The 23,276-nt window shown below is 38.3% G+C and overlaps 1 protein-coding gene across 2 annotated transcripts in view; it reads right to left on the minus strand.

Moving 5' to 3' along the window:
* Positions 1 to 1,638: 1,638 nt before the first annotated feature.
* Positions 1,639 to 23,276, minus strand: part of thada (THADA armadillo repeat containing) — an 87,046-nt gene continuing 65,408 nt past the window's right edge. The window contains exons 34-38 of one of the 2 annotated variants that reach the window (XM_078793828.1): positions 19,120 to 19,192; positions 18,607 to 18,757; positions 18,413 to 18,535; positions 3,550 to 3,725; positions 1,639 to 2,389 (exon numbers count right to left, since the gene is read on the minus strand). In XM_078793828.1, coding sequence (XP_078649954.1) covers positions 2,066 to 2,389; positions 3,550 to 3,725; positions 18,413 to 18,535; positions 18,607 to 18,757; positions 19,120 to 19,192 — 847 coding nt within the window. In that variant the 3' untranslated portion in view covers positions 1,639 to 2,065. Of the gene's footprint in view, positions 2,390 to 3,549; positions 3,726 to 18,412; positions 18,536 to 18,606; positions 18,758 to 19,119; positions 19,193 to 23,276 lie in introns of those variants that run through there. The other variant, XM_078793829.1, reaches the window with a different exon arrangement.

The raw sequence follows: 23,276 nt of genomic DNA on the forward strand, positions 1-23,276 counted from the left end.
TGTTTTTCACCATCTGGGAGGCCTGAGTGAAGGAATGTGGGTTTTTTTTTAAACGTGAAACGGGGCAACACTACCCCCTTGTGGCTAAAATAGGAACTGACAGAAATGAACTCGTGCGCCCTCTGCTGAGCAAAACGGTGTAAGGCAGCAATCAAGTCATATTGACAGTTTGCTTCAGTTCCGTTTTTGTTGATAATCATGTTCACGTGACCTTCCCAAAATGGCGGAATGTTCACATTCAATGTCAGAGACCAGAAATTGCTGGTTACGTCAACACCAGTAGCCATTATGTCCCTTTTAATTTACAATCATAATTCATCATGAGATGTTATAAACATATATATATATACGTATATATCTATATATATCAGAAGTCTCATAGTATCTCAGGAGGAAAGGAAAATAGTAACAAGCCGGGGGGAAAAAAATGACATAAGAGTTTGGAATCTACTACGAGCAACCCTAAAATTAGTCTGAGGGCTGCCCCGTTTGCTGCCTGCATTTGAGATAAACACTTTAATATGAAGGACAGACACGGTGAGAAATCCCTTGAATGTGTTCGAGTCCACAGAAACGGCTCCACATCACACGGCTCTGTTTTTACTGGGGGATGTAAAGCTGTTCCAAAACATGACATCAGCTTTACTGTAACAAGGAACATGGCGGCCAGCGAGGGAGAGGGGTCCAACTGTATGTGGGCGCCGTGAACACACACACACACACACACACACACACACAGGACAGTAGGCCATTGTGCTGTCCTCTAAATTACATAACTAGTGGGAAGGACAAAACAGTCCAATTGGAAAGGTCATTAAACACCAGGAAAATAACACCTGGTATGAAGTCCAAGTCCTATGGTATTATGATATAAAATAAATACCTCTTTTCTTCACCCCCCCACCCCCCATTACCCATTTATGATGAATGGAAAATGTATTTGGCGCTTCCTATCGGTTAAAAATAATTTTATAGTTTTCATTACAAAAGCATTCTGCTTATTTTATAGCAGGGGTGTCCAAAGTGCGGCGCTGATGCATTCTTAAAATGTAATTTAACAAGAAAACTAAAAAAAGTAAAAGTAAATCAGCAGTTTTTATTTACAAATTTACAATAAAGTCAAAATATTAAGAAAAAAAGTTGTCATCTAATGGGGAAAAAAAAAATATTTTTTAAGAGAATAACGTAATAATAAGGGCAAAAATCATTCAGGTCATTTTAGTTGAAATATTTAATAAAAATATATTTAAAATGTGGTAATATAAGAAAAAAGAGTATGAATAAAGTCAAAATATTATGGGCACAAAATCATAATTACATGAAGAATATTTTCAAGAAGAAAGTTAAAACAGTTGGGGGGGGTAGCTGTAAGTTTGTGAAAATAAAGTCAAAATACTGAAATTTTCTGAGAATAAATTCGTAATATTATGAAGAAAAATAAAGCCATTTTAGCACAAAAAATATTTGTTTTAAGTTGTAATATGAGAAACTAGCCCAGTGAAAATGAATGCACAATTTCAATGTTGGCCCCAATTGGTGGAAACTAATTTTACATATGTTTGAAAATCTTACTGTGGACTCTTATTAGTCAAAAATATTGAAAGACGTGATGAGACACACAAGCACCAGACTTGATCGTCGGATCAACATGCTTTTATTACAAGTTTGAACAGGCATAATAATCCCTAACATAAGCTACGGTTTAAGATAAAACTAAAATGTCACTGATGGGTCTGGAAACATTTAACCACGATAAATGAGGGATTACTGCATTGTTAAAGGGGTCTTCCGTGCTTAGTTCAGGGTCTTTTAAAATGTTAAAAAGATCCCACTGGCTTTCTTTTAATAAAATACTTAAAATAAGCAAATTTTGGTCCTTTCGGTCCAAATGCTCGGATTGGGCAGATACCTCCTTGAGTAGAGGGGGTGCATGTACAGTATTTCATTAAAAAAGATCAAGTAAGTGAGTAAAAAAAAAAAACAAACAGGCCATAGTCCCAGTCTGAGGTCTCATGACCAGTAAAGATATCCCATATGGGATTCGCTACCCAAGTTGTCCCTTTCACTACCTGAATGTCTCCAGCACATCCAGCGCCAGGGTGGCCCTCTGCTGCTGCAGTTCCAGGTGAGTGTGCTCCACGGTGCAGGAGAACTGGGGCAGGACTGGGAGGGACAGCAGGGCCTGCTTGGTGTTCACGACCTTGGTTTGGGCCTTGGAGGCCAGCGTGGAGATTTGTTGAGCCTCTTCCAGCTCCAAAGCTCCAGAGTCGTGGGTCTGCTTGTAGGCGAGGACGAGGGCGATGAGGTGTTTGTGAAGAAGCTTCACCCACTGGACCGGCTCGGCCCAAAGGTTTAGATCGCCCTTTTCAAACAGGAAATCCTCTTCATCCTAGTCATCATTTAAAATGGCGTCAGTCGACGACAGTGATGATAGTTCAATTACATCAGCAGTATTTCTTTGTAATATTATGAAAACAAAAAACTGTCACTTTTGGAAAAAAAGATATTGGATATTTGGAAATGAATGTTAAATATTTGGAAAGTAAAAAAAAAAAGCAAAAATGGGGGAAAAAAGAGCAAAATTCATATTTACAATAAAGTCAAAATATAAAAAAAAGTTGTAATCTAATGGGAAAAATGTAAAGAGAATATCGTAATAATGAGGGCAAAATAAAAAAAACAAAAATTCAAGTCATTTTAGTTGAACTATTAAATAAAAATATATTTTAAAACGTGGTAATATAAGAAAGAAAGCAGTATTTTTTGAAAAATGTGTTCTTGAAAAAATGAATAAAGTCAAAATATTATGGGCACAAAATCATAATTATGTGAAGAATATTTTTAAGAAGAAAGTTTAAACAGTTTGTGAAAATAAAGTCAAAATACTGACAGAAATTTTCTGAGAATAAACTCATAATATTATGGACAAAAATAAAGCCATAGTGAAATATTAAATAAAAATATATTTAAAACGTGGTAATAAGAAAGAAAAAAGGATTTTTTCCCTAAAAATGTGTTCTTAAAAAATGAATAAAGTCAAAATATTATGGGCACAAAGTCATAATGACGTGAAGAATATTTTCAAGAAGAAAGTTTAAACAGTTGGGGGGGCAGCTGTAAGTTTGTGAAAATAAAGTCAAAATACTGAGAGAAATTTTCTGAGGATAAACTCATAATATTATGGACAAAAATAAAGCCATAGTGAAATATTAAAAAAAATATACTTAAAATGTGGTAATATAAGAAAGAAAAAAATATTTTTTTTCCTAAAAATGTGTTCTTAAAAAATGAATAAAGTCAAAATATTATGGGCACAAAGTCATAATTACGTGAAGAATATTTTCAAGAAGAAAGTTTAAACAGTTGGGGGGGCAGCTGTACGTTTGTGAAAATAAAGTCAAAATATTGAGAGAAATTTTCTGAGAATAAACTCATAATATTTTGGACAAAAATAAAATGTGGTAATATAAGAAAGAAAAAAGTATTTTTTTTCTACAAATGTGTTCTTAAAAAATGAATAAAGTCAAAATATTACTGAATAAATCTCACCAGAACGGAGCTTTCTTCTGCCGCTGCCTCCTCATTGCCTTGTAAATCTCCCAGCAGCCACTCTGTCAGAGCGAGAACGCCTGCAGGGACTTGATTCCACACTTCCAACAGGCGACACAAGAGACCCACACCGATGTCCAAGCCCACGGGAGGACATACTGATACACCCGTCACATCTGCCAGACAAAATTGTGTTATTTATACTTACAAAATGCCAAAAATTAGTTCCTGGGTCAGAAATATCGGTGCCTATTAGGGAGAACCCCCCCCCCCTCCCAAGACTCTGGTGTCAATTCCAAGGTATGACCTTTCCCCGTGAGCAGTGTTTGTTCTAATGGGCGTTTAACTTTTAGGAACTGCCTCACTTGAAGGTTGCACACAAGGTCATCATAAGGTAAACAGGTCAGGGACGCAACAGCCAGTAAAAGTAACCCAGCCGTGAGTTAAAACCAGATCTCAGCGGTCACACCTTACTCTCACTTATTCTTTGCGTACCAAACTAATATTAACTCAGTCAGTTGGTCGAGTTAGCGACAAACGGCATTGCTGGACCATCGTGTATAAATATTAACCTCAAAGTGCAGCTGAAGGCATTCTTTACTAGTGTTGAGGAAATATCTGTTAGACAATTGGATTAGCATTTTGCTAAAGTGTATAAGGAGTTTCAGATGTATGTCAATTAGTTCTCTAATGCTAAGAAGTCCACTGGGCTGGTGCCAGTTGGTGCCAGTTGGTGCCAGTTGGTGCCAGTTCGCGCCAATGCAATTTGCTGTGGAGCCTAGTCTCACCCAGTGGCTCAAACTGCCTCCCAACTGGCTCATGGTGGCCCGTAACGGCGGCAAAAAATCGAGTTTGGCGGCAAAAAAATCGAGTTTGGCGGCAAAAAAAATGTCAAATTTTTTCAAATCTTCGTCCACCAAATGTTGCAAACAATCCGCCTATTAGAATCCACTGGAATGTCATGGCGCGAGCCAAGTTGCGCCCGTGATGCTAGCTAGGAGTCCACTGGGCCAGCGCCAGTTGGTGCCACTTGGTGCCACTTGGTGCCAGTTCGCGGCAATGCAAATTTGCTGTGTCGCCAATAAGGTGCCTAGTGGCATGCAGTGGCTCAGACTGCCTCCCAACTGGCTTGTGGTGGCCCATAACGGCGGCAAAAAAATCAATTTTGGCGGCAAGAAAATGTCAAAATTTTTCAAATCTTCATCCACCAAATGTCGCAAACAATCCGCCTATTAGAATCCACTGGAATGTCATGGCGCCAGCCAAGTTGCGCCTGTGATGCTAGCTAGGAGTCCACTGGGCCAGCGCCAGTTGGTGCCACAGCGAGCCATTACGCACCAACTGGCGCCAGCCCAGTGGACTAGCATACCTAGCATAAGAAAGAAAACATTCTACACTGTCTTAAGTGTGTCCAAGTGGTGTTTCTGTACCACTTCCTCAACAGATCGAGTTGAGCCCTAGATCGGTGCGTACCAGTAATGATTGCCACGAGACCACCGTGTTTATAGATCTGAATAATTGGATAAACGCTAATAGAAAACTTGTCTTGCTTGAAGATTCTCCGTTTCCTGGACGAGGACAGGATATTCTACGGAACACGGCCCTGTTCGCTGGCATTTCAATGCCGTGACATTGTCCTGTACCCGAGCAGAGAAACAGCCCCACAGAAGAATCCATTTTGGACAGTAGGAATGTTTTTCTTGGGAGGTCATATTCAGCATTTCTTTGCCTCCAAACATAGCTCAATGCTGGTCTTTTGACCGCATCATATTCTCCTAAGAACTGGAACACTTTAGATGAGCCTGTCTGAAGACAAATGGATTCTTAGAGTAGAGGATCTTTGCGGGTACTGCAGGATCTCAATCCATTACAGTGAAGTCTCTCACTTTTCTTGACTTGACTTCGGGTCTTGTTGGTCCGGTGATGAAGTCTGGTGCTTGTGTGTCTCGCCGAACATAACATTTTAACGGTGACAAATAATAAGGTCACAAATCGTGAGCATCATGTTTTGCTGCAGTGTTGCACCAACTTTGTTGATGAATTCGATGTAAACAAGGAAGCTAAACAATCTGTGGGTGTTTTGCCGAAATATTGTGATTAGATACAACAAGAGCGGCCCTCCGTCAAGGCTGACAATACCAAAAACAAAGCTGGATTCCTCCTCAATGTAGTACAACATGTAGAACAACAGAAGATACACAAGTATTTGGAAACAAAGCCTGTTTAAAAATAAGATAATAATTGCCCCAAGCGAAGGGGACAAGGCCATGGATGTTTATAAAAATAAATGCTAATTTGGAAAATGACGTACATAGCTATGTTGGTCACAAAAATATACCCATATATTGTTACACTCACATACAGTGCACTTGATGTGCCGGAGAATAAGAAGACGTAGCAAGACCCCTCTAAATAGTCTTTAAAAAAACAGGCACGATAATCCCTAACGTTATCTACTGTTGTGGTCATAAGCCATGCTAAGCTAAAACGCAACTCTGAACCCACCACACCAAACATTTACACCAGCAGTCGTACTTCTGTCTTATTTTCTGTTATGTCGACAATATTGGGTAATATGAGTGGTTGTGATTTCATGTCTAGAGGGCTGTAGCACTGTTAAAAACCATACTTAGAAGGTTGTAAACAGGTCTTCTATGCTGTAACTACAAAAATATTCCACTTATAAATAAGGAATCCTGCTTATCACTAAAATTCACTTATCACGGTTATGTCTACAACCAATGAACAGTGATAAATGAGGGTAAACGATATAGGTTTTACTTTTGTGTGTCACAGTACATATACAGTAAAGTCTCGTTATATCGATATTGTCAGGAGTCGGAAAAAATATCGATATAGCCGGACTGTTGATATATCCGATCCTGCGCCGAACTGCATTAAAAGTGGGCAATAATGCACAGAAGAACCAGAAGAACCAACACAGAAGAACCAACTGCGTTCGTGGTTTCTCTCGTGTGTATAGAATCTATACACACGAGAGAAACCACGAACGCCAGCATGTACATATGAAAAACAGTGATTAGCGATAAAAAGATATCTGAATACAACACAATTAAATACATGTATTTGTACGCTTGTGTCTTCGTTGGAATAGGTGTGTATGCTATGTCAGTTGGTTCTTCTGTTGCAGGCATGTGTTTGGCCAGCTATGTGGGGCGGGTTGAGCATGACCTGTGAACCAGGAAGTGCGGGAATCGGTGTGTGTGTGCTGCGCTCTGGTAGTGGAAGTGTGAAAAATAAAGTTGACTGGAAGCAGCCGTTCGCCGTGTTCTTTTTTGGTATTGAAATCCTTAAGCAAAGATTGATTTAAGCTGCTTTTGTATCGATATAAGCAGACCAAATTGGCTGGCGGGAGATGAAAAGGGCATCCTAGTAACCGGATTATCATAATAACCAGGTATCGTACTAACGGAACTAATTATATCATAAAAGACTAGAAATTTGCCAGGAAATGAAAATAGTATCGTAATAAGCAGTAATTCGTTATAACCGATATCGATATAACGAGACTTTACTGTCGTAAGTATGGTGTGTTCAAGGGTTGCTGAACAAAGTGTGAAATTCTGATACTTTCTAAGTCACATTAGTATTTGCAAAGTCTGTGGAAAAGCCGGTGACTGCGACGGACCGCTTTACCATTTGAGACAGTTTGTGGTGCACGAGTGTGTGTGTTTTATTTTCCCACCTTGACCATCGTCTCTGCAGCTGACACCCAGATAACACCAGACACATCAAACGCTACCACTATGGGAACAAGAGGAGGGGGGGTGGGGGGTGTTGAGGTTTATAGACCCCCATCAGCACACATACAGTATAACACAAAGCGTGATGGGAACCCGGATGGATTTTCCTCTTGAGAAAAGAGGCGTAAAATCAGAGGCTGAGTGCGAAACCCAGTCTGTGAACATTAGAGGCCACTGATTGTACAGCATTACGGGAGATTTAGCAGTTTAAGAGCTTGAGTGACAAATTCTTTTCTTTACCAAGAAGCCACCTCTTGTCCGGGAGTGATCAGCCTCAGATGTCCGAGTCTGCTTTACCGCGCAACATAAAGGGTCCTAATAGCTGCGTGCATTTTCTTTCCGACAGGCAATTCCCACATCTTGTAATGTGATTTCCCTCCTTAAGCTTTTGGCATGAAATACTTTTTCTCAAGGAGATTGTCTGTCATAGCCAACATGAGTGTTGGATGACTGTGTGTGTGTGTGTGTGTGTGTGTGTGTAGTTCGTTTGTTTGCAATAGACCCTACTCTCTTGTGCCAGTTCATGACGGATTTGACGGTATTGAATTATTCTATTTCAGTCTCTCAAATGTTTTTTAATTTCCTTAATCATCCATAAAGGCAGACCTATTATCTTTGCGTTTTAGGTCAAAAAAGATACTAGCCACGTTTACATGGACCCAAATATTCCAATTCCATTCGGGTTATTTGCTCATATGGAAATAATGTAACCTTTGTATACACCTCATTCCGAAAGAAAAATGCCAATCCGAATGAATATATAATGGGATTCCCAGGGGTGGAATATTCCTTTCCCCAATCCGATTGAGGTATCTTGTACTTGTGAGAAAAACTCCTCATGTAAACGTGGCTTTGGGAAACAGTAAATGTTTATGTTTGGTTCATATAGATTGACCTGAACAGATTACTTGATTAATCACAAGCAAGCTTCAGATTAATCAATGAAGACAATAATCATTAGTTGCAGCCCTGCTCTATTTGAGAGCCGTGGAGGACTGTAGAGGGAAAATGTATCCTTATCCTTAGAGCCCTGCATCGGATCATTATTGCATGGGTGGTTATGTTTCTGCTGACCCTTAACTCATGCAGTGAATTCTCTCTCCTTTGTTAAAACAACCATGTCGAAACATCCTGATGATCAATCATCATCATGAGAAAACATTAAATAGATTGCCGAAACTAGTAAAACTGGGTTAAAGAACTGTCCAACACAATCATAAAAAGTGGAAGAATACTGGAGAAATTTTGCAGAGTGGTCCAAATCTCGTACAGTTTACACTTAAAATGTATAAAATAAGTGAGTGAGGCATATTGAAGTCATTTCTATTGCAAATGTTGATCCAAAATCGGACAAGATTACCAACGTCAACTCGCGGGGATCTACTGTACATGGAGAGAATGTCGGACTAAATCTGACGCGGTGCCGTTGGTGTCAGTAAATGTCAGGATGTTGGGGAGTCTTTGCTGTAGGTTCCACACTTTAACACCAGCTAGATCACGCCAGCAATGTTTCCAGCTGCATGGGAATGTTGACTGGGCAGCAAACGCAACCAGTCACAGAAGTGACCCAGACTTTATAAGAGAAGAAATGAATCCGAGCAAACTTGACTGTTCTCTATAAAACTAATTGTTGCTTTAAATCAGTCAACATTCATTCATTCATTCATTTTCTACCGCTTTTTCTTCACAAGGGTCGCAGGGAGTGCAGGAGCCTATCCCAGCTGGACTGGTCGCCAGCCAATCACAGGGCACATATAGACAAACAACCATTCACACTCACATTCATACCTATGGACAATTTGGAGTCGCCAATTAACCTAGCATGTTTTTGGAATGTGTTAGTGTTCTTACAAAGAACACTAAACTCATCACACACCAACTTAACACTCAAGAGGTTAATTATGAAACCAGCTCAACCCAATCATTCATTTATTCATTCATTTTCTACCGCTTATCCTCACAATGGTGGCCAGCCAATCACAGGGCACATATAGACAAACAACCATTCACACTCACATTCATACCTATGGACAATTAACCTAGCATGTTTTTGGAATGTGGGAAGAAACCGGAGTACCCGGAGAAAACCCACGCATGCACGGGGAGAACATGCAAACTACAGGGTGGAATTGAACCCGAGTCTCGGATCTATGAGGTCTGCGTGCTAAACAATCGACCGCCGTGCAGCTTGGCCCGAGTCGCATTTAAAAAAAACACTAAACTAAGAACACTAAACTCATCACACACCAACTTAACACTCAAGAGGTATAATTATGAAACCAGCTCAACCCAATCATTCATTTATTCATTCATTTTCTACCGCTTATCCTCACAATGGTGGCCAGCCAATCACAGGGCACATATAGACAAACAACCATTCACACTCACATTCATACCTATGGACAATTAACCTAGCATGTTTTTGGAATGTGGGAAGAAACCGGAGTACCCGGAAAAAAAACATGCATGCACGGGGCCGAGGGTGACATTGAACCCCGGTCTCCTAGCTATGAGGTCTGCGCGCTAACCACTCGACCGCCGTGCTGCCAGTCAACATTCAATATAAATATACCTGTACTAGCCTAAATGATAGAACCAACGGTAGGAACTCAAGTAAAATACCACCCATCACAGTCTTTACGGAAGACACTCGACTCTCAAACAACATTAAAACAAAACAAGATACTTTAGGGTTTAGAGCCCAGGAAGCTAAAGTGTCACATACAATACAAGGAGGTGTGAAACAAAAACACGCTCTTTACAGCCCTGACTTCCTTTGCTTGTTGGTGGCAAGCAGTGCGAGGTGACCAAATGTTGACGCCAACAGGGAACATTACCCAGAGAGGGACTGAAAATTACCATGACAATAATAGTTCAAGGTTGCAATAATACACCGAGCTTGTCGCAACATATGTAAACGTCACGAGAAAACAGCCAGGCTCTCAAAGACAGCAAAACCTAGAGACCATACAACGCCACCATATTCACGAAAGACAATGCACTTGGTGCTTGAAATTGCTTTCAACTGGGACCGACTTGTAAACCGCTGGAAGTCTTTGGTCGTTGCTGCTAGACACACAAACATACAACAGATTGTAGCCTGTAACGAGGAGAGAGACGGCTGGTCTGTTTGATCCAACTGATCTCACTGAAACACGTCAAATTAGCGAAACTCCTAAAACACCACGTAATGTGGTGGTGGCGGAAACATAATGTGCTAAAATTACACGGGAGAACCGCAATCATAATGACAGAAGAACCGTGACACATTTTGCTTGTGGACCTTGAAGAACCGAAGACTAGTGGCCATGATTATTATTATTATTATTATTCATTCATTCATTTTCTACCGCTTTTTCCTCATCGTGGGGGGGTGCCGGAGCCTATCCCAGCTGTCTTTGGGCGAGAGGCGGGGTACACCCTGGACTGGTGGCCAGCCAATCACAGGGCACATATAGACAAACAACCATTCACACTCACATTCATACCTATGGACAATTTGGAGTCGCTAATTAACCTAGCATGATTTTGGAATGTGGGAGGAAACCGGAATACCCGGAGAAAACCCACACATGAACATCCAAACTCCACACAGAGATGGCCGAGCGTGGAATTGAACCCTGGTCTCCTAGCTGTGAGGTCAGCTCGCTAACCACTCGATCGCCGTGCCGGCCGTTATTATTATTATGAGTTTCAGAATTTCACACAAAAAAAACTTGCTTTTAATTTGGGACCAAACTAAACAATTTGTGATTTTCGATAAAAACACGACCTCGATTTTCACCAATTATGCTTTTTCCACTTTTCTGCATTTGGAAAAGAGCCCTGAAAAAGTTTAGGTTGGCTCTGAACGCTTGACTTCAGAGAGCTTTTTCTAACCCTGGCTGTTTGTGACATCACAACGAGCCAGGTTTCCTTATATGGGCATGCGGTATAGGCTAGATAAGATCTTGGACTGGCCTCCCCACAGGTCTGCTTAGCTCCGTTTACGATAGTTAGCTATCGCTCCCAGGAAATCTTTCCAAGAGGCAAGCTCAAGCAGAAGTGGTTGGAGTTGGTGATTCCCAGTTTTTGTGAACATGAATGTGAAATATCCACCGAAGCTTAGGCATAATGGAATAACGCTGCAATCACGTCAAATGCCAATAATGTAGGATTTGATTTTTCAAATTACCTTATTTTCTGGACTATAAGTCGCACTTTTTTTTCATAGGTTGGCTGTTCCTGCGACTTATACTCCAGAGCGACTTATACATGAAAAAACTGTTTATGTTATATAAACACTGGACACCTTTTCTGTTTATGTTTATTTTTTGTGTAGCTGAATAAGCATTGTGTTAGCATATCTTACATCTATTCAGCCTGTTCTCTATTCTTTTATTGTTAGAACTTGCCTTCTAAGAGGATGTAATGTCTGTTTTGGTCAAGTAGTTTGGAAAATAAATTACATGCAAAAACTGCGACTTATACTCCGGAGCGACTTATGTATGTTTTTTTTCTACCTAATTATGCATTTTTGGCCTTATTAGACTTATACTCGGGAGCGACTTATAGTCCAGAAAATACGGTAGTCTATTTATTTCTGTTACATACAATTGGCTAGCATGGTACGAATAGCCAAGGAAAAGTAAGGAGGACTAACTGAAATAAAAGTGCGCCGTGTCCGAGTGGTGGGTTTGCGTTGCCGGTTTACTGGCTGAGCGAGCAGTAAAGGTCTGTTTAATGAGTGCCGTGCGCCATCATTCAGCTGCATCACCTCACTCGACCGTCAATGAATTCACAGGACACGTGGAATAAATATTTCACAGGGTGACTTTAAAGTTAGCAGCCTGGGTTTCAATAAGTTAGCAGAGAACGGCTCGGAAAAAAAACGCGGGTGCGTCAATCAGTTTGTTTTCAGTGATTTGGTATTTAGTCGTTGAAATTTGCTACGCCAAACTATGAAAAGTAAATTGATCTGACAGTAAAAAAACAAACAAAAAAAAACAATGGTACTATGACTTTAAGGTTCATTTGAATTTGTTATTTTGGTTTCAAAATCACATTTGCATGAAATGGCCTCTGGTGTCCAGCCCAAATCCCTTTGTGGTCTACAGAATACACATAAAGTCATTCTTCCGTTCCCATCTTGAAACCACCATTGCTGGGGGTCCCGTGTGAGAGTGACTGGAGTTTGGTTTCAGACACAATTAGTCTTGAGGTATTTGGCAAGTGGTGGTTATACTGGTCGGGAGGGGGTGGAGGACTTGGGGACTAAATTGGAGATTAATAAATCATCAAGTCCAGTACAATAGCACCATTGTGTCTCACAGCTATGGGAAAAAAAAGTCAACAAATATATGTGACTCATATATTTATTATTTATATTTATTATTTATATTTATTTATATTTATTATTTAGAGTTCCCCTTTAATATATTTATTCCTTTTAAAGTTGATAGTGCCGTTTAAATGTGTATTTAAGAAAGCTAAATCTTCAGTGTTTACATTTCAATAAATATTTGTTTAAATTTGAGACCTGGAATATTTGTTATCTTTGTTATTTTTTCATGTAAATTGAGGGAGCAAAAGCAGTATCGACCACAAATATCGGCTCAAGCAAAATCGGCCAATCGGCTAAGGGTGATGGAAAAAAATCGGTATCGACATCGGCTTGAAAAAAAACCCATATCGGTCGATCCCTATTATTAAGATTAGATTCAGCACCTGAATTACCAATGTATAGCTACTCACAACTAATTGATTATAATGTAGCGTAATACTCATTTATCACAGTTAATTAATTTTTAATAGAATATATTTGTAGTTACGGAATACCAAAACATATTTATGACCTTCCAAGTATATTTTTAACATTATTAGAGCCCAATATACATTGAATAACACCCCTGTAATCACCTTTACATTTGTATTAGTCAACATAGTAGACATAACAAAAAATAAAACATGTAACTGAAAGTGATGTCGGGGATAATGTTAGCGATTATTGAAGCTGTTTTGAGATAATTTTAAAAAAAAATCTGTTTTTAGGGCGCTTTAGTGTCTAACCCAAGATTACAGTAACATTACTGACACCTAGTGACCGGTGTAGAATACTACATATTATCACAACATATTTGAATGCGTCTTCAGAATACCGTATATTTGTATTTTACTTCGTTTAGCCATTTTTATGCTTGAAAATGCTTAATTTAGGCCAAAATACTTCACATTTGTTTGATAGGCTGAAATGTGTGAGGGAACCGTCTCTGCCTGCTCCTCCATATCAAAGGGCCGGAAGTGTCGTCTCCCTCGAAAGCAACGCCTCAAACCCTTGATGACAGGTAATAAAACACACACAACTTAAAAGAAAGACTGGCAGAACACCAGGCGACGGGAAAAACACGCAAACAAGCAAGCACGTACACACACAGTGACGAGTCGTCTCCATGTACGCAAACACACAAACAGTAAATTGGGCTTATTTGCGGGACCAATCATTATGTTAGCAAATGTACTGTATATATACACAAAGCTTTGAAACCCGGGGTGACTCATGGTTGTTGAATGAAAGATGGTAAAATAAAGCAAAAAAAAAAAAAAAACAGGAACAGTGGCGGCTCTCCCTCGTAACCAGTCTCAGGGCGCAGTTACAACTTTAAAAATGGGAGGTTTTATGTTTTTCGGACAGTAAAACAGGCAAAAACACTCCCAAACACTGCTGTTGTATAAACGGGTGACAGACTGTAATGCATCTTTGCCGGATACGAGTATGAAGAGAGTACATTTTGTCATTATACCGTATTCGCGTTCAAAGAAAATGCTCATAATGTATTCACGCTTTACGCTCTGTGGTTGGCCAATCACATACAGCGACCGCCTCTCTCTAGACGGTGCCTTATTCACATGCACGGTGCAACAATATTTTTTCCCCAGAAAATAAGCTTTTTTTTCCCCTGCAGAAGACATGTCAATCACGATAAATCGGTAATACCGTCAATTCGATAAACCTATAATATATAAACAAATATTTTTCCTGCGGCTTAAACAATGGTACAGATAATTTATGGCTGAAGAACTACAATTCCCATGGCGCTGAAAGTGCAGAGTCATTTAGTAGTTCATTTCTGAAGTAGACTCTCATATCGTTTTTAATGTCTTATGCGGTAATCTTGTTTTGATTTGACAAATCTGACCACTGGGAACACCGAGCGCAGGTAGAATTGCAAGGTTTATAGTGCGTCTTTCTGTGTATGTATATCCCATGTTACGACATTGGCACCTGTGAGTGCAATGCAAATGTTGATCTGAAATCGGCGAACAAAGTGAACTGTTATTGACGTTTCAGTTACTCATGATTTTTCGATATTTGCTGATGGTCCCGGAACGTAAGTAACCCGAGCAAAAAGGTCGAACATTTGTTCAGGGTTGATTAATTTAAAAACTAAAACAAAAAAAACGTTGAATGACATACAGGGCTGACAATACAATGCCACCGACTGTAAAAAAAAAACAATAAATAGACAAAAAAAAATATCAGTTGATTGTTTAACCATTGGCTGCACGGTGGACGAGTGGTTAGCGCGCAGGCCTCACAGCTAGGAGACCCGAGTTCAATCCCATCTTCGGCCATCTCTGTGTGGAGTTTGCATGCGGGTACTCCGGTTTCCTCCCACATTCCAAAAACATGCTAGGTTAATTAACGACTCCAAATTGTCCGTAGGTATGAATGTGAGTGTGAATGGTTGTTTGTCTATATGTGCCCTGTGATTGGCTGGCCACCATTGTGAGGATAAGCGTTAGAAAACGAATGACTAAATGAATGATTCGGTTGAGCTGGTTTCATAATTATACCTCTTGAGTGTTAAGTTGGTGTGTGATGAGTTTAGTGTTCTTTGTAAGAACACTAACACATTCCAAAAACATGCTAGGTTAATTGGCGACTCCAAATTGTCCATAGGTATGAATGTGAGTGTGAATGGTTGTTTGTCTATATGTGCCCTGTGATTGGCTGGCCACCATTGTGAGAATAAGCGGTAGAAAACGAATGAATAAATGAATGATTCGGTTGAGCTGGTTTTCGTAATTATACCTCTTGAGTGTTAAGTTGGTGTGTGATGAGTTTAGTGTTCTTTGTAAGAACACTAACACATTCCAAAAACATGCTAGGTTAATTAACGACTCCAAATTGTCCGTAGGTATGAATGTGAGTGTGAATGGTTGTTTGTCTATATGTGCCTTGTGATTGGCTGGCCACCAGTCCTGGGTGTAACCCCGCCTCTGGCCTGAAGACAGCTGGGATAGGCTCCAGCACCCATCGCAACCCTCGTGAGGAAAAGCGGTAGAAAATGAATGAATGAATGTATCAATGCTCACTGCTAATACATGATAATGTACGATGAGCCTACAAACTATGGTGCATTCAAGGACTGTTCAAGCAGAGAAATATGCAGGTCACATGATTAAATTGAGTTTTTTTTCATTTTAAAGAAGGCTTAAAAGGCCCGTTATGTGCATTTTTAGCTGTTTGTTTTTATCTGTTTTTATATCTTTAGAATGCAGAGAAAAGAGAAAAAAAGACTTGTGTTTATGGGTAATTGTTCGATTTCAAATTTCCAAGCGTTAGTCTGGTTTAAATTTTGAAATGCATTGTAAAAATCTCCTGAGAATTTAACTAATGACGCCAACATGTTGCTCGGCTGCACTTATTCAATGCAATGGCTTTAAAAATGGTCTCGATGATTGCTTCTCATGTGGCGTGAGATTAGCCCGATGGCATGAGAATCTGAAATGGAGCGTTCCTAACTATGCACACACACACACACACATCCTTATAAATGCTGTTCCGGTGACCACAGTAAGTACAGTCTTACAATCACAATGACTGTTGTTTGGATATAACTCGTTTGAAAAAAAACTAAATCCAACTCACTGGTGCGCATCTAATTTCAGAACATCAGACAAGTTTAGGCTTCAAAAGTGGACAGACATCACATTTTTTCCAATTCAAGGTTTCTGCGGGTTTCATTTTACAGTCGCTGCAATGTGATTTCTTTTTGGGTTTTTGGGCGCTTTGTCATTTACTTCAGGAATGTGATTTTCCTGGCCTCATCACACATTCATTTCGGATGACCACTTTATAGTGTTTCATTCCTTTTGTTTGGATCACACGTCTGGAATCCAATTCAAAAAGTTCATTATCATATAAAAGCTGGGAAGAATATTAACACTAAACTAACACTAAAATAGACAAAACAGACACTAAATAGTTAATATTTCAGTCCAATCAGACTGGAATTAATCTTAAAATCAGTCTTAAAACCCACTTTTATTCTCTGGCTTTTAACTCGTCGTATGGTGTCTTTTAGTTCTTTCTTTTTATTTTAATTGGTTTTATTTTTTATGTTTTTATTGCTTTGCTTCTTGTTTTTAATATTTTAATATCTATTTTGCTATTTTATTTCTTATTTGATTTTTTAGTTTTGGATTAAATTCAATTTGTGCCTTTATTTATTGTATTTTATTTTTACTTTTTATTTTACTAGTCTGTGCAGCACTTTGGAAACTCTGTTTATAAAATGTGTTATATAAATAAAGTGGATTGGATTGTAATTATATACATTGTGCTCGCTTTTTACTTAAAGAAACTTAAAGAAATGTTTTGTTTCTGAGCCTCTATCTGATTTTTATCCGACTCAGTCTGGCCTTAAATACATAAACCAAATATGAATTAGGAATTATAAATGTATCCTCCTACTGCATTCATTACAAAAGACCATTAAAAACATTATTCAAGTGAATGAAAACCTGCTATCTCTACCCCCCCAATTGATAAAAACTACTCAAGTTGTGTCTTCCTTATGACCCTCTGACATTAGGTTACGGTGTTATGTTACGTGATACCATCGATGTCGCCAGACACAACAAGCGTGGCTGCGACAGGAAAGCTGGGAACACAGAGGAAGTCAGCGCTGTAAGGACAGGAAGTCATGCGGTTGTCTAATATTTGGCAGCTGTCAGTCCTCAGCCTGTAAATGTGTGTTTGTGTGTGCACTCATCTGTGAGAAAGACAATGTGAATTTTTTTTAGGAGGTTATTAAGTTTGAATATATACAATGTTTTTTCCCTCCAGAAACTTCTCTTCAGAGGAATTGTAATTTATTGATGGTCCCTAGAAACAACCATTAGTTAGAGTAGCACTTCCCATACGAGGGGAGACAGAGCCAGAAATGTTTCATTGGGGTGGCCAAGCTAAGACAATTATTTATTTATTTATTATAACTTTTTTTATTATTTATTTTCATTATAATTTCTTTTTTTTATTTTTTTTAAATTGTTATTATTTTTATTTATTTTTAAAATTGTTATTATTTTTTTTAATTGTTATTATTTTTATTATTTTTTTTTAATTGTTATTTTTATGTATTTATTTATTTATTATTTTTTTATTTATTTATTTTTTATTTTTTATGTTTTATATTTTATATTTTATATTTTATATTTTATATTTTATATTTTATATTTTATATTTTATATTTTATATTTTATATTTTATTTTTTATTTTTTATTTTTTATTTTTTTATTTTTTTATTTATTATTATTATTACGATACCTGAAAGAAATGTCTAGATGACCAGTAGGGTGGCCACGGCCACCACTGTAGCTTCGCCACAATGACACAGCAGTTCGGGCAGAGTGACGGGGAACTACCGCTGTAGCTAAGGAGCCAAATATCCAACGTCCAACTTCACCAAGGTACAACGCGACCATGTTTGCATGGCGGTGTTGCATTTTCTTCTTCTTCTGGGCGGCGGCAGTTGAATGGCAACCATCATTTGTGGCACATTAGCCGCATCTACCATATTTAAGTATGTTATACGCCAACCGGATCAGCCCGATCTGGTGGCAGAAGCCGCTGTTATGCGATTTGCAAAATTAACAAATTGCAAGGAGTGGGAGGGAAAAAACTTGTAGAAAACTTGTCATGCACAAGTTTCCGGTGGTAGCACACAACAAGGTAGTGTTCATACAAAAACGGCACAAGGGTTTTCACAAGGGTATGGAGACACCCCTAATAATTCTGAGAAATGTGAGCATTGCTTCAGCGGTGAGTTTGTACCTGCACTAATCAGATGAGCCGGTGCATTAGCAATGAAATCCGCTGCAAAACCTCGAACTTCCTGGTCTTCATCTTGCAACAGCGTAAACAAACTCCTCCACAGAGAGACTGTGCTGACGAGACCTTAGCACACAAACACACACTTTAATATCCGACACTCTTTTCCTCCAATCAGCGCATCTTTGTGGACTCACCGAGTGGGAGCTTAGAGTTGGTGAGCATTGAACCTGTTGAGTTGACCAACACCTTGGCAGCCATCATCTTCACTTCCACCGGCTGCTCTTCACTGCAGCATGAGCACACCAGCGCCGCCCACTGACAAAAGCAAGTCTCCATGCTTGGACCCTAAATATGAGGGGTTGAGAAAGAAATGAAAAATATAAGATTTTCCTCCGTCTTTCGTTAATAATTAATTCATACAGCAGATGCAGTTTGGATTTAAATCAATGTAGTAAAATAATAATAATGTTGACTCAAATTTAAACACAAACATTTGTCAGTAGATGATTGCACTGATGAAACATGATTAAAATAAATATTCATAAAAAATAATATATTTTAAATAATAATATTATTTAAAATAATATATAAATATTATTCAAACAAAACATCAACAAATTCATGGAAGAAAAACAGTCAAAGTGGACGAAAGGGTATTTGGGGTGTATACTCAATATTGAAAAATATACTTTTGGGTAGGTTTTTACCTTTGAGTCAGAGTTCAGAGTTTGGATTACCAGTTGAGAAAGAAGTGTCATGGCTGCACAATAGAGTTCCACGCTGAAACACAAAAATATTTTACCATCAGTTGATCTGATCCTACATGCTTAGTTAAGTTTGATCATGCAAGAAAGCACTCAATTTCTTTTGATTTTTCATTCCAATAAACTAAATCAAAAAAATGTATGCTAAATGTAGCTAAAATGTTGTATTCTTGTGTGCCAAAGTTTCAGATAATGAGGTTTGCACATTAGGAAGTAAGCACTGACAGAAGTTTAGGATGGCTTAAAATGCTCGGTTTTAAAAGGCGTGGTAAAACTGAGCCTTTTGTGATGTCACAGAGGGGCAAACTTCCTTATATGGTTCATAGTTAGGAAGCACTTAGGAAGCTGGCGTGCGACCAGCGGAGTGGGCTTGCCCAGAGGCGGGGCTGTAGGTGTAATAAATGCTGAGTACTCTGAAAAGCGCTATACAAATAAAATGTATTATTTTATTTATTTATTTGATTTTATTTGATTTTATTTGATTTTATTTGATTTTATTTGATTTTATTTGATTTTATTTGATTTTATTTTATTTTATTTTATTTATTTTATTTATTTTATTTATTTTATTTATTTTATTTATTTTATTTATTTTATTTATTTTATTATTAAATTAAAAAGGTTGTTTTGACAGGAAGCACAAATCAAACTCTGCAAAATCTAAAAAGTTTTCTTTGCTGGTTATTGTGTGTAGCTGCTCTATAGGAGACCATAACTCAAAACAAAGGGTCGAAAAATTAGCATAATAATAGGTCCCCTTTAATGAATTCTATGAGGGATTTTCCCTGTTGTGAACGGGTATTGGGGTAACAGAGTGGCTTAATTATTTTGTACTTCATAATAAAGTAACAAATTATTTTTATTTCGACTTTTAGAGTTCAAAAATGATAACGTGATTTTGGGTGGTTTGTATGAAAGCCATCGCTGCACCTCTTATGACATCAACTCTGCAAACACAACGAGCACGTATCAGCTTACTTTCCACAAAAGAAGTGTGCTGGTACTCACCACCATGTTATGAAGCACAAAAGCCCGACTCGCATTCAATCACATCAACCAACCCCAGCAACCCAATCTCATCCTTCCCTGCCTCTAATCATAACCTTGGGCCCACTAGAAGGGAAAGTGGATCCCGGGTTCTGAGATTGTGGTCAGAAAAAGGCTTTCTAGGTCTAATACCCTTTGTAATCTGATCCGTATTCAAGCCTGTACTTTCTTGAAATGGTGAGAAAAGTGCAGCGGCGGCTTGTCAAGGAGGTGCATGTCTGTCAATGGATGTCAAAAGGGGCTCACAATGCGCACACATACACGGCATTCTGGGATATCACATGCCACATCCGCTTGGAAGAAACCACCCGCTGACTCATTACCCAGCAACAAAATAATACGTTGTAGCTGACAGCTGACAATCCTCAAAGAACAATAATGTTGTGATTTTTTGGAGTTTTTCAGTTTTTCAGCCATTAGAGACGTTCGATACCAGTCGTAAATCGGAGGGTTGTGCCGGTTTTGGTCTTTTCTTACTTTGTCCTTCTTCCCCACTCCGTTTGAAACCCTTTCTTAAGTTTAGTATACATAAATTGGGGGCTATCCAGTTAGCTCGGTAGCATGCTTAAAGCGGTGGCCGTCTCCTGTGTCCCTGCGGTGTCAGCCTAGCCCAGGGGTGGGCAAACTTTTTGACTCTCGGGCCGCATTGATATGACAAAATTTACGGGGGGGGGGGGGGCAGACTATATATTTTACACGTAACAGTCCACCTGGTATTATTGTATCTGTAAAATTGTCATGCAATCTGCTATTATTATTTATTATTTTATATTTAAATATTTTAAAAATAATAAAATATTATAATAATTACAATAAAATTACAATAATAATTATTATATTATTATTATGTAAAATATGCAAATATAACAATAATATTATATATAATTAATATAATAATTAGCAATAATATAATAATTATAATAATCATAATAGTTCTAATAATAATTATAATAATCTAATAATCTAATAATAATCTAATAATAATCTAATAATAATAATAATAATAATAATAATAATTATTATTATTATTATTATTATTATGTGCTTGTGTCCCTTTTTTCAGGAGCACTTTGTAAACAACAGACCATGTCAAAAAACGAAATTGATAAAACCATCAAAAGGTTGGCTCAGGCCATGATGCCAGGTTGTATGTTGAGTTTAAATGAAATACTTTGGAAAGATTGGGCGGGCCGTATTCAAACACTTGGCGGGCCGGATGTGGCCCCCGGGCCGTAGTTTGCCCACCCCTGGCCTAGCCTGTACAAGACTTACGTACTGTATGCAATGCAGTGTAATAATGACTAGTGACGGTGACTATAGGGATGCTATAATGGTTCAGATGCTCTTCAGATTCATTCAGATTTTGATTGATATGTATCCACCTTGATTTTTAAATAGTATCAGTATCGATGTCGGCGATACTGCCCTATATTTGGTCGTATTGGATCAAAGCTGCAGTAATTTACACTTGATCAAACCCAAAATTTTAATTGTGGCTTATTCACTGTAGATTAAATTAACATTTCAGGTTAATTTTACCTTAATTGAAGATGTGATTGTTGACAAAGATATAATGTGACAGGGAGATCAAGATGGACACCGCCTTTGTATTTTGCTGTGAGTTGTTATTTCTGGAATTAAATACAGTACTTGGCATCTTTGTGTCAAAATGCCCTCTCTTGAAACTTTATTTGGCTCCATTTTGGATTATTTTGCCAAGCGAAGACTTAAGTTGAGAAAGACTACCAAATATATGAAACAGGTTTTATTTTATTTATTATTATTTTTGCTGTCTGGAACTGATTACCGTATTTTCTGGACTATAAGTCACTCCGGAGTATAAGTTACACAAGGCCAAAAATGCATAATTAGGTAGAAAAAAACATACATAAGTCGCACTGGAGTATATAAGTCGCATTTGACCAAAACAGTCTAACAATAAAAGAATAGAGAACAGGCTGAATAGGTGTAAGATATGCTAACACAATGCTTATTCAGCTACACAAAAAATAAACATAAACAGTTTTTTCATTTATAAGTCGCTCTGGAGTATAAGTCGCAGGAACAGCCAACCTATGAAAAAAAGTGCGACTTATAGTCCGGAAAATACGGTGTTATGAATTTATCTTGCAGATTAATAATTAAGAAAATTTATTTTACAAACTATTTGACCAAAACTGACATTACGTCCTCTTGGAAGGCAAGTTCTAACATTAATAAAAGAATAGATAGGTGTAAGATATGCTAACACAATGGTTATTTAGCTACACAAAAAATAAACATGAACAGAAAAAGTGTCCGCTTTTTATATTTATAAGTCGCTCTGGAGTATAAGTCGCAGGAACAGCCAACCTATGAAAAACAGTATGACTTATAGTCCGGAAAATACGGTAATTGGATTGTGTTTTGGTTAGATTTAGACCTTCTGGGACAGATTAATGAGGATAACCGAGGTTCCACTGTACATGTGGTCCTCGGTTTACGGCATTCCGCGTTACAATGTTTCACGGTTTAAGAACATGCTCCTATAAATCAATTTCCAAAGTAGTTTTAGTCCTTAAACAAGCGAAACGCTGGAGAACAGCTGGAATAAGTTCCAACTTCCACTAAAACTCGATGAACGTCACAGTCTAGGAACGAAACTTGTCGGTAACCTGAGGACCATCTGTACAAGCAAAGCTTCATGGAAAGAAGGTGGTATGTTCTCCGGCGCAGTTCAGGTGTGGCTAGTGAACCGCAGTTTACCTTCACTATGGACTCTGGCGCTGAATGAAGGCCTGTCAATCAACCTTACACAACACTGTGAAGGCTCTTTCATTAAAAAAAAAAAAAAGTTGGGGTTGCAAAGTTGCATCTTGTCTGGCCTCTCTCTCATCCATCACAGATCAACAATAGTTTGTAAAAACCGAAAAAGTTGTTTTGACAGCATGTTTCCAGATAGACTTCATTTTACTTGGTGAATAGAAAGTTTGCACCACAGAGCTGTGTAGAATCAGTCCACCCTCAGGTGTGCTGGAGCCTATCCCAGTCGGCTTCGGTCGAGAGATGGGGTG

This window comes from Doryrhamphus excisus, linkage group LG10, assembly GCF_037039965.1.
Source record: "Doryrhamphus excisus strain RoL-2023G ecotype Guam linkage group LG10, RoL_Dexc_Guam_v1.1, whole genome shotgun sequence".
NCBI classification, from domain to species: Eukaryota; Metazoa; Chordata; class Actinopteri; order Syngnathiformes; family Syngnathidae; genus Doryrhamphus; species Doryrhamphus excisus.